Consider the following 13,148-nt stretch of genomic DNA (forward strand, 5'->3'; position numbering starts at 1 on the left):
GTTTGTTATTTTTATTTTTATTTAAAAGGGAACCTTTAGTGTCCCTTTAACCTGAAATTCTGTATCAAACTCTTAGCGGCTATCTTCTGTTAGCTAGGGCAAATCTCTTCCCTATGTAATGAAAAAAAAAAGGTTGAAGGAGTTTGTTGTCCAAATCAAAAAAAGCAAGGTCACAATGGCTCATCCACAGATAAAGTGCGGTCAGTGAGCATTGTCATAGAAAGTATTTCTGGCTGGATTACCATATATAAAAAAATAAGGTGAAGTAAATCACCACATCTAAGGACTGGTAAGCTACAATGTATTACGTTTTTGTTTTGGGTTTAGCTACGCTTTGATGATTGGTCTATTACAACATTTCTCTATAATATCTTTAACTGATTTTCCTTTTTAGGTGACCTTCATGGAAAACTGGATGATCTGCTATTAATATTCTATAAGGTAATTGCATTCGTACACTCCTTGCACCAAGTATGTATATCTACAGTGTGTGTGTGTGTGTGTGTGTGTGTGTGTGTGTATATATATATATGTATATATATATATATATATTCCTTCTGAATTTAAGACTGTATAGAAATGTAAGTACTAATATAAAATAGAAACAAAATACATCTTTCTCACTTTTTATGCATTTTTATCTTGATATGTTATTTTATCTCCACCTTCAATAGTTTTTCTGCTTGTAGGCATTTTATAAAATGTAAGAATTATTCCTAGTCGGAGAATTGCAATATATTAAAGCACATCACTACTTTTTGAAGACTGCCTTATGCCTGCGTGCTTTGACCCTTATGGAAGAGGAATATACTGTACAGAGGGTCCGATCATTGGCCAGTTGTGCAGATCTGATGTTGCCCAAAGCTGGTTAAAAAAATAAACAAAAAAGGCTGAAATTTGGCCCATGTGTATGCCATTCTCTCCAAAAGAAGCCAGCCATTTGGCCAGCTTCTGTCATATGAGCATGCTGATAAACCAGCAGCCGACCGACAGCCCCTCCAGGTCCACGCTCACCCTACGGCAGAGCCCTGCAGCTGTCACAGCTCCCCTGGTGCACAGTGCCTTAGCTTCTGTCTTTACCCAATCTTCTTTCCGGTTTCTGGGTCTTCCTGTCCTGATTGGCCGGGAAGCCGGAGGTATTCGCTGTTACTGAAGGGTGGGAGGGCTTGGGGCGCGGTGCTCTGCACCCCAAGGAAAATGTGAAACTGGCCAATTGGGGCCTCGGATGTGGTCACGTGCCTTTGAGAGTATGATGGATCTGTTGAGACCAGTTGGTCTGGCACCCCACGCAGTGCATAGCCACGCACATAGTGCAGGCTGGGGGGGCGGCACTGTGGGCTGAGGTGGCAGCGCCAATTGCAGAGAGCGCTGATTGGAGAGTTCTGGTGGGGGACCGTCCCCCTGTTAGAACACAACAGCTCAGAAGGGGAGATCGCTAGCTTTCATAGTTAGTACCAGGCATAAAGCGTAACTCCACTTTTGTTGAGAAAAAAACATTCCCCTCTGGGTGATCAATGTACATTGCAAGGAGTATAACAAACTTTGTTGCAGATTCCTACCTTTTGTTATTCTGAAGAAATCCATGTGTGTTTCTCTGAGCCTCTGTACTGAGTGGATCTAATGGGAGTGATTTAATAATTATCAGTCAGGTGTGCAGCTCCAGGGCACTAATGAGGGAATATGCTGGGCCTGCATCCCTTTAGATGGGTTTCCATTGAAAGTATCTCTCCAAAAATGACAGTTTTGTTGCAGGGGATGCCTGAAATCTGACTTGTATCTTAGGCAGACTTCAGGCAAAATTGGTGAGACAATCACACAAGCAGGAAATTATGTTTCTGGGGAGTGGTCAGTAAACACCCTGGGGTAGATTCAGGTAGGGAGCGCGTATTTGTGTGCGGGCGTAACGTATCCTATTTACGATACGCCTCCGCAACTTTGACAGGCAAGTGCAGTATTCACAAAGCAAAGTTGCAGCGGCGTAGCGTAAATAGGCCGGCGTAAGCCCGTCTAATTCAAATGTGGAAGATGTGGGCGTGTTTTATGTTAATTTATTGTGACCCCACATAAATGACGCTTTTTCCGAACGGCGCATGCGCCGTCCGTGAAAGTATCCCAGTGCGCATGCTCCAAATTAACCCGCAAAAAGCCAATGCTTTTGACGTGAACGTAAATGACGCACAGCCCTATTCGCGAACGACTTACGCAAACGACGTAATCAACGGAAAATTCAACGCTGGCCCGACGTCCATACTGCGCCTCATATAGCAGGGGTAACTTTACGCCGGAAAAAGCCTTACGTAAACGGCATATCTGTACTGCGACGGCCGGGCGTACGTTCGCGAATAGGCGTATCTAGCTGATTTACATATTCTAGGCGTAAATCAGCGTACACGCCCCTAGCGACCAGCGTATATATGCAGTTAAGATACGACGGCGTAGGAGACTTACGCTAGTCGTATCTTAGATAAATTCTGGCATATCTGATTCTTTGAATCAGGCGCCAAGATACGACGCCTCACACTCACAGATACAACGGCGTATCTGGAGATACGCCGTCGTATCTCCTACCTGAATCTGGCCCATTGTGTACAGAACAACCCCAGGTAGCCATATTGCAATGCATTCTCAGAAAATTACAGAGCTGCAGATTGAAAAGGAAAGGTAATTTTTAATAACATTCAATTACAATATGATTATAGTCACAATTATATGTGCTATATTATTTTTTCTTGATTTGCTATTTTTTTTCCCCCATGAAAGTGGAGTTACCTATAGACGGTGCAAATTTCTTTCCTGCAGCCACTGGTTGCAGGAAAGAAATTTACCTGATTCCCCCATCAACACAGACAGTGCTAACAAGGAAATCCCCCCTGCCAAGCAATTGTCTGCGCCCGGCGGGGGCGTGGGAAGTCGTCCCTGCTGGAAGAAGACAGTGATTATTGCTAGGGGCTATAGCAGCCACTAGCAATAATCACAAGTAAATCCAGCTGGCTGGTTGTACCCAAGTTGATTGATCAACTTGGTGCGTTCAGCCTGCCCACACACAGTTTGAATCTTGATTGGTTCCTACTGAACCGGCTGAGAGTAGAACAGTCTATGACTGGCCTAATTCTCTGGACTGATGTATTATATTTGTTATACATATACACTGCAACATCTCTGTATGTTAAATGTTTGGATATTTTGTTGCTGTCATGTCACCTGTGATTGTGTTCTGCAGAACGGTCTCCCCTCATCAGAAAACACATATCTTTTTAACGGAGACTTTGTAGACAGAGGGAAGAAGTCCATAGAAATACTAATAATACTCTTTGCGTTTCTTCTGGTCTATCCAAATAATTTACACTTGAATAGAGGCAACCATGAGGACCCCATCATGAACCTTAGGTAATGTAGAACTCACTTTTAGTGCTTATTTACACTGGTGTGATTTCAGATGTGACGTGATTTGCACAGCATTGCATGACAAGGGAAATCACATTATTTTTAATGGTGCCCTTTCACATCAATGCAACTCTGTGTGGTACAATTGTGGAAAAGGTTCCTGTGCTTTTGTGGTGTGATTTCAGTGTGATTTGGCTCCAAAAATAATATGCTAACCACATCTACAGTCGTATACAACTCCAAAAGCTGGTGAGCATATGCAATCCTGGTGTAGGGGTACTCCTGAAAGTGTTTGACCTGGCGATTATTTTTCGGCGTTGGCTGGCTCATGTTGAGGCCCTTCTGTAGGTGACGCACTGTCCCTTTAAGAGTGTGGGTGATGAGTGGCAGACAATAAGAGCAGACTCTATCGCACTTACTGTGTTTGGCAAGAGTTCAGCTCATCACTCCTGGCAGGGAGCAGGTCTGGTCCCAGGTACTTGACAGGTAACTGTCTCAAAAGTCTCAGTCCTCGCGAATGGTCCATCTCTGGCTGTATAGTTTCTCAGCAATGGGCCCCTCCAGTTTTGGGTTCCAGTACAGCAGGAGAAATCTTGGTGTCTTGTCTTTTGACACCTGCGTAGACACCCTAGCAATGGGCCTGCACTGCTCCAGGCCCCTGCACATGGGAGGCTTGAAGTGGCTCAATCTCTAGGCTCTGGTCCTCACAGAGTGCAGCAACTCTCTCTCACTCTGTAATACTCCACAGACGTAGGGCACAGCCCTCGACAGTAGGTCTGCACCTTTCACTTTCTTTTCTCTTTGATTGTACGGCCTTCATAGGGAACCACAAGTCCCAGTGTCCAGGAAATATCATCCACCTCTTAAATTGCCACTGATTGGCCCTGACTTCTGTGAACCAGAACCTGACATGATTCTGCTTTTAGTTAAAGTTTTGAAACTATGCTACCTCAAGAGGTAATTTTTGTGTAGACTAAAACGGGCCATACACAGATTTCTGTTCCGTTTGTTCTGAAATTCCAAAAATTATTTTGTCAGGACATTCTTTCTTGCCATCCTTGAGGTTTATTTACTAAAAGCAAATAGGCTATTAACGTTGAAAGGGAATTTTTTTAGAGCTTAGTAAATGCGGTAACATTTTACTTTGCAAAGAATACCCAATCAAGTGCAAGGAAAGTAAAAATACAACATTATTGCTTACACATGATTGGATTATGGAGGTCAGTTGAGCTACATCTCATTCACGAAACTCTTTAAAAAAAAAAAAAATCCTTACAAAGTGCATCTGCCCTTGCAAGTGAACAGACATTTTCCATCCCGTTCTTTTGAACTTTCCCATCACTACGGTGGAAAACGATCAATGATTTGACCCCACTAACCAAGGAATGTTCCGAAATTAAAATATTTAAAACTAAATTCTACCGGCCAGTTTGAGGAACCATGAAGCCATATTTTCTTATAAACCACAAGTAACATGTCTTTGCAATATGCTGGTAAAGTACTGTCCATATAATATAATTTACTGTGGCTATTTAAATCTAATGCAGATATGGATTTACAAAAGAAGTGATGCAAAAGTACAAGGTAAGTGTATGTGTATGTTAAAACAATGTTGTGTTTTATATGTAATATACTGTACACTATATTACCAAAAGTATTGGGACACCTACCTTTACACGCATATAAACTTTAATGGCTTTCCAGTCTTAGTTCGTAGGGTTCAATCTTGAGTTTGCCCACCCATTGCAACTATGACAGCTTAAACTCTCCTGGGAAAGCTGTCAACAAGGCTTAGTAGTGTGTCTATGGGAAAGTTTGACCATTCTTCCAGATGTGCATTTGTGAGGTCAGGCACTGATGTGGATGAGAAGGCCTGGCTCGCAGTCTCCGCTCTAATTCATCCCAAAGGTGTTCTATCGGGTTGAGGCCAGGACTCTGTACAGGCCAGTCAAGTTCCTCCACCCAAAACTTGCACATACATGTCTTTATGTCCATGTTGGAACAGGAAGGGGCCATCCCCAAACTGTTCCCACAGAGTTGGGAGCATGAAATTGTCAAAAAAGGCCTTGGTGTGCTGACGTCTTAAGAGTTCCCTATACTGAAACTTAAGGGCAAATCCAAACTCCTGGAAAACAACCCCACTCCATAATCCCCCCTCCACCAAATGATGATGAGTCCTGACCTCAACCCAATAGAACACCTTTAGGATGAATTAGAGTGGAGACTGCAAGCCAAGCCTTCTCGTTTACATTAGTGCCTGACCTCACAAATACGCTTCTGAAAAAATGGTCAAACATTCCCATAGACACACTCCTAAACCTTGTAGACAGCCTTCCCAGAATAGTTGAAGCTGTTATAGCTGCAAAGGGTGGGCCAACTCAATATTGAACCCTGTAGACTTAGACTGGGATGCCATTAAAGTTCATGTGCATGTAAAGGTAGGCATCCCAATACTTTTGGTAAGTGTGTGTGTGTACATAGATATAGATAGAGAGATAATATATATATATATATATATATATATATATATATATATATATATATATATATATATATATATATATTTATTTATTTATTTATTTATTTATAGCTATATATATATCTTCAGGTATTCCCAAGCATTTAAACATCCTCCTGATGACACAGAGCACACAGCACCATGCATACAGAATGGTGGAGGTCTTTGTCAATCTACCCATTCAAAACCTGTGTTAGCAAGGACATAGAGAGATTAGCACTGTTCCCACTGCAAAATGGAGAGGTCATATAGTTGGATGTAACCTACTCTCCCAGTGTTTATGACACACATACACCACACAGCCATCTTTAATTTTAAAAGCAGCCCATACTGGGGTCCAGTGGCAAATAAAAAGGTGAGGATTAGGGTTGAGTGAACCCGAACTGTAAAGTTCGGGTTCGGTACAGACTTTGTTTTTTTTGGACCCGAACCCGAATAATTGAAAAAGGTTTGGGTTCGGGTTCGGGTATGTTTTGGCGTGCTGCACGGCAGCCAATCGCCATTTGTTTTACTACTGTGACTGGGAACTGATCACAGCCATGCCTACTTATGGCATGGCTGTGATTGGCCAGTGCAGCATGTGACCCAGCATGTGACCAGCCTCTATATCACATAGAGGCACACAGCACAGATCGTCACTCTGCTTTAGTTATGATAGGGAGAGGCTGTGCTGCTGCTGCTTAGGGACGGTGTCAGATAGTTTTTTCCTGCTTCAAGTGTGCTCTAGCTATGTAATAGGGACAGTCTGCTGCTGCTTTAGGGACAGTGTCAGATAGTTTTTTCCTGCTTTAAGTGTACTCTAGCTATGTAATAGGGACAGTCTGCTGCTGAATCAGGGACAGTGTCAGATAGCTTTATACTGCTTCACTAATCGAAAACAGCACTGTGTACTTCTGTGAGATCTGCATCTTATAGGGACAGTAATATATAGGTGACTCTGCCTATTTCACCCGCACTGCAACTCTCTCCTGTGATCTACTGTGTGTCCAGTACATAGTTCAGGGACAGGTTCCAGCTTGTTTCTATAGGGACAGTAATATATAGGTGACTCTGCCTATTTCACCAGCACTGCAACTCTCTCCTGTGATCCACTGTGTGTGTCCAGTACATAGTTCAGGGACAGGTTCCAGCTTGTTTCTATAGGGACAGTAATATATATGTGACTCTGCCTATTTCACCAGCACTGCAACTCTCTCCTGTGATCCACTGTGTGTATCCAGTACATAGTTCAGGGACAGGTTCCAGCTTGTTTCTATAGGGACAGTAATATATAGGTGACTCTGCCTATTTCACCAGCACTGCAACTCTCTCCTATGATCCACTGTGTGTGTCCAGTACATAGTTCAGGGACAGGTCCCAGCTTGTTTCTATAGGGACAGTAATATATAGGTGACTCTGCCTATTTCACCAGCACTGCAACTCTCTCCTGTGATCCACTGTGTGTGTCCAGTACATAGTTCAGGGACAGGTTCCAGCTTGTTTCTATAGGGGCAGTAATATATAGGTGACTCTGCCTATTTCACCAGCACTTCAACTCTCTCCTGTGATCCACTGTGTGTGTCCAGTACATAGTTCAGGGACAGGTTCCAGCTTGTTTCTATAGGGACAGTAATATATAGGTGACTCTGCCTATTTCACCAGCACTGCAACTCTCTCCTGTGATCTACTGTGTGTGTCCAGTACATAGTTCAGGGACAGGTTCCAGCTTGTTTCTATAGGGACAGTAATATATGGGTGACTCTGCCTATTTCACCAGCACTGCAACTCTCTCCTGTGATCCACTGTGTGTGTCCAGTACATAGTTCAGGGACAGGTTCCAGCTTGTTTCTATAGGGACAGTAATATATATGTGACTCTGCTTATTTCACCAGCACTGCAACTCTCTCCTGTGATCCACTGTGTGTATCCAGTACATAGTTCAGGGACAGGTTCCAGCTTGTTTCTATAGGGACAGTAATATATAGGTGACTCTGCCTATTTCACCAGCACTGCAACTCTCTCATGTGATCCACTGTGTGTGTACAGTACATAGTTCAGGGACAGGTTCCAGCTTGTTTCTATAGGGACAGTAATATATAGGTGACTCTGCCTATTTCACCAGCACTGCAACTCTCTCCTGTGATCCACTGTGTGTGTCCAGTACATAGTTCAGGGACAGGTTCCAGCTTGTTTCTATAGGGACAGTAATATATAGGTGACTCTGCCTATTTCCCCAGCACTGCAACTCTCTCATGTGATCTACTGTGTGTGTCCAGTACATAGTTCAGGGACAGGTTCCAGATATTTCCTATAGGGACAGCAATCTAGGTGACTCTGTATATTTCAACAGCACTGCACTTGTCACCACCTGTGCACCTGTGATATACTGTGTGTGTCCAGTACATAGTTGAGGGAGAGGTTCCAGATATTTCCTATAGGGACAGCAATCTATAGGTGACTCTGTATATTTCAACAGCACTGCACCTGCCACCACCTGTGATATACTGTGTGTGTCCAGTACATAGTTGAGGGAGAGGTTCCAGCTATTTGCTATAGGGACAGCAATCTATAGGTGACTCTCTGACTATTTCACCAGCACTCCACCTGTCCCCTGTGATATACTGTCTGTGCAGTACATTGTTTAGGGCTAGGTTCCTGCTTCTTGCTATAGGTAGAGAAATATATAGGTGAATCTCTGCCTATTTCACCAGCACTCCACCTATCCCCTGTGATATACTGTCTGTGCAGTACATTGTTTAGGGGTAGGTTCCTGCTTCTTGCTATAGGTAGAGAAATATATAGGTGAATCTCTGCCTATTTCACCAGCACTCCACCTGTCCCCTGTGATATACTGTCTGTGCAGTACATTGTTTAGGGCTAGGTTCCTGCTTCTTGCTATAGGTAGAGAAATATATAGGTGAATCTCTGCCTATTTCACCAGCACTCTACCTGTCCCCTGTGATATACTGTCTGTGCAGTACATTGTTTAGGGCTAGGTTCCTGCTTCTTGCTATTGGTTGAGAAATATATAGGTGAATCTCTGCCTATTTCACCAGCACTCTACCTGTCCCCTGTGATATACTGTCTGTGCAGTACATTGTTTAGGGCTAGGTTCCTGTTTCTTGCTATAGGTAGAGAAATATATAGGTGAATCTCTGCCCATTTCACCATATTACACTATTGTTGTATTTAAATATTTAAATCCATATTTTGAGAAATATGAGGAAAACTTCAAATAAGGGACGTGGCCGCGGTCGTGGTGCTGCTAGTGGAGCTCCTGTTACAGGGAGAGGTTACCATTGACGATGGATGGCACTGCAACACACTGATGCTTGTATCATATATTCACATAGGTTGCAGTAATGCACGTTAGGGTTGCCACATCATCCCTTTAGTCCAGGACACATATTCATTACACAGGTTCTGAGGCTGATTTAACCACTTCAATACAGGACACTTTCACCCCCTTCCTGCCTAAGACATTTTTCAGCTTTCTGCGCCATCACACTTTGAATGACAATTGCGCGGTCATGCAACACTGTGCCCAAATTAAATGTTTATAATTCCCCCCCCCACAAATAACGAAAAATTGAATACTTACCTTTCCATAATTTTCCTTTCCTGGTGCCTACCCATGGCAGCATACCAATGGTCATGGCTCCACCCCCGACCGACCCACAAGACCACTTAACTCTCTATAAAAAAGAGTTGTTCCCCCCCTATCCAGCATTCTTAGTAACTAGTCTTCAGAATTTAAAGGATAATATAAAGTAAAGGGAGGGTGTATGCTGCCATGGGTAGGCACCAGGAAAGGAAAATTACGGAAAGGTAAGTATTCAATTTTTCGTTTTCCTGGTGCCTACATGGCAGCATACCAATGGTAAATAACTCTCTTACAGGGAGGGCACTGCAAGTAAAAATTTAATGACTTTACAGAACAGATAATTCCAATGTTCTCTTCCCGAAGTCTCGGGATGTAAGCACCGCTGGGTCAAGGCTGTAATGTGACATGAGGTGTTAAATGATGACCAACTTGCCGCTCTGCAAATTGTCTCCGGGGAGACCCGAGCCAAAGCTGCCCAAGAAGATGCAATTCCTTGCGTTGAGTGAGCGTTCACCGCCTTTGGAACTGGAAGACCACTAGCCTGATATGCCTTCCAGATTAGATTTACGATCCAGCTCGCTAATGTTGTCTTGGAGGCTGCCTTTCCCTTTCTTGCCCCTCTAGGGATGATGAAAAGGCGCTGATCCGTCCAGAGTTCCAGAGTCAAATCTAGGTAGTATTTTAGTGATCTGGCCAGATCCAACTCATGCAACCTTGTAGAGGCCTGATCTTCTCCAAAGGCTGGAAGGACCCATTCCTGATTAAAATGATAGGATGAGCCTTTGGTATAAACTGGTGAATGGGTTGTAGAACCACTCTGTCCGGGAAAAAGGTGATATAGGGTTCTTCTGATCCTAAGGCTTGGATTTCTGACACCCTACGCCCTGATGTGATGGCGATCAAGAAGAACGTTTTCAAGGTTTTCTAGGGTACACTCCTCTGTAGGAGCAAAGGGAGGACGTGTCAAGACTTCAAGAACGATTGTCAAATCCCATTTGGGGTACAGCGTCTTTCTGGGAGGACGTAATCTTAAGACTGCTTTAAGGAACCGATCCATGAGGGGGTTTAGTGCCCATCGAGTGTCAGTTAAAGCTGATAGGGCCGAAACTTGCACTTTTAGCGTACTGTCACCTAATCCCAAGTCCAAACCAGATTGTAGGAAGAGAAGGACATTATGGACCCCCGGAACTAATGGATCAAAATGGTTGGCGTCTGCCAAGTCCGCAAACCTTTTCCATATTCTATAATAGGTGATATTCGTAGATGCCTTTCTAGCTTGTAGCAGTGTCTGGATGACCTCTCTTGAGCATCCTAGGTTGCCCAGCCTCTTCCGCTCAATTTCCAGGCTCTCAAGTCTAAGATCTCCGAATGCGGGTGGAGAAAAGCTCCCTGGGACAATAGATTGTTCTTGTGTGGTAGAGTCAGTGGGTTGCATAGTGCCAGGCTGACTAGGAGCGGAAACCAGGGTCTCTTCGGCCCGTGTGGAATAATTGCCAAAATGGTGGTCTTCTCCACCGTCAAGCGTTGAAGAAACCTCAATATTAAGGGAATTGGAGGGAACGCGTACCCCAACTGGAAGCTCCAGGGTTGGACTAGAGCATCTCCTCCTGCTGACGTTGGAGACGGGAACCTCGAGAAGAACAGCGGAGTCTTCATGTTGAGTGGGGAAGCAAAGAGATCTATCTGGGGAGTGCCCCAGTGTTGGCATGCCCATTCGAAAACTTGTTGGTCTAGAGATCAATCGTTGTTGGATGTAAACACTCTTAAGAGGCGATCGGCTAGTTGATTTTCGGGTGATGGGACATAGGATGCCTGGAGATCACACAGGTTCTTCTCCGCCCAGGATAGAATTGGAAACACCTTGTTTGATAGTGACCTGCTGCGGGTTCCTCAAACAAAAGTCACTGCCCCTACCTATGACTGGTCTATACAATAAGGAGCGCTGGAAAGGGCACATATACATACAAAAACATAGAATATCCAGACTCAAACTAACCGACCAATCAGCAACCAACCTAATTCACCTGTCTAACTCTGTGCGTTAAAAACAGAGGTTTAGTTGCACGCATTTGCAAAATGCATGTGTAAGCTGCAGGCCCCATCAAGGCGATCTGTATACTGCAGTCCTAACTATAACATTGCATTTTAAGTCTCCTCAGTAGGAGCACATGACTGCTGATGGATAGATAAGGGGCAGGTGACTGGAGGTAGCCCAGCCCTCATTGAAGGGGCAGGAGCACACTGCACACTCAGCACATGGAAGCAAAGGTGCCAGTGTGCTGCCTGACCACAATGACAAAAATGATTCTGCACATAGGCCACTGCAGACCTGTTGTCACATGGAAGCAAAGGTGCCAGTGTGCTGCCTGACCACAATGACAAAAATGATTCTGCACATAGGCCACTGCAGACCTGTTGTCCATCTGGAGCAGGATTGCCATCCAAGCGGCCCTCAGTTGTAGGATATTGGATATTATCCCTTCTGCATTAAACTGCCACCTCCCCTTGTACTAGATTGTTTTGTACATGTGCTCCCCAACCGAGCTGACTTGTGTCTGACGTAAGGAGAATTCATGAGGTGGGCCCTAGAGGACGGGCTACCAGGAGATTGTAAGGCCTTGTCCACCACCAGAGACTGGACTTCATTGTCGGTGTGATGATTATTCTCTGCTTGAGGTGATCCATTGTGCTAAGAAACCCCGTTGGAAGTCTCGTAGGTGCCATCTGGCCCATTTTATCATGGGAATGCAAGATGAGAGGGAGCCTATGAGGCTCAGGCAGCCCTTTGCTGACATGATTCGACTCCCTAGTGCCCTCTTCACTTTCTGCACTAGCCAGGATTTTCTTCGGGGGAAGAGATACGGTCTTCCCTGGGGTGTTGAACAAGGCTCCTAGATATGTCGTCTTCTGTGTCTTCTGTGTGGGCGTTAGCTGACTTTTTGAAAAATTGATAAGCAAACCTGGGTCTGGTTCAAGGTGTTCAGGACCATCTGCACATGCTCCTCCAGGGTGTCTCTGCGCTGGGATAGGATTAATATGTCGTCTAGATAGTATAGAACCCGTAAGGCCCCATACTCACGAGCAAACATGTCTGCTGAAACTGGCCCGCAGGCCAGTTTCAGCAGACATGTTTGGTCGTGTGTGGGCGCGAGCGGGCCGAATTCCAGCAAACATTTGCCCGCCGGGCCTTTTCCCAGCAGACAAATATTCCTGGACTTGTTTTAAAACAGCCCGCTGGAATTCTGCCCGCTCGGACATGTACGGTCGTCAGTACAGACCTACCGTACATGTCCAGGCGCCCGCCGTCCCTCGCATGCGTCGAATGACTTCGACGCATGCGTGGAAGCATTTTAAAGGCGGGCCGCCCACGTCGCCGCGTCATTGTCGCGGCGACACCGCGTCATCGACGCGGCGACACCGCGGACACGCCCCGCGTATTGTTTACGCGCGGACTTCTGTACGATGGTGTGTACAACCATCGTACAGAAGCCCTCTGGCAGACATGTATGGTGAAAACGGTCCGACGGACCGCTTTCACCATACATGTTTGGTCGTGAGTACCCGGCCTAAGCCTTTTTCTCTGAGCGGAGCCAAGGTGGCCCCTAGGACCTTGGTAAAAGTTTGGGGTGCTAATGAGATTTCAAAAGGGAGACACTGGAACTG

At 44.9% G+C, this 13,148-nt stretch overlaps 1 protein-coding gene across 1 annotated transcript in view; it reads left to right on the plus strand.

Annotated features, from left to right (window-relative positions):
- Positions 1-13,148, plus strand: part of PPEF1 (protein phosphatase with EF-hand domain 1) — a 95,301-nt gene that overhangs the window by 23,746 nt on the left and 58,407 nt on the right. The window contains 3 exon segments of the mRNA XM_040339429.1: positions 395-441; positions 3,221-3,387; positions 4,932-4,968. Coding sequence (XP_040195363.1) covers positions 395-441; positions 3,221-3,387; positions 4,932-4,968 — 251 coding nt within the window.

The sequence above is a fragment of the Rana temporaria genome, chromosome 2 (genome assembly GCF_905171775.1).
Source record: "Rana temporaria chromosome 2, aRanTem1.1, whole genome shotgun sequence".
Taxonomy (NCBI): Eukaryota; Metazoa; Chordata; class Amphibia; order Anura; family Ranidae; genus Rana; species Rana temporaria.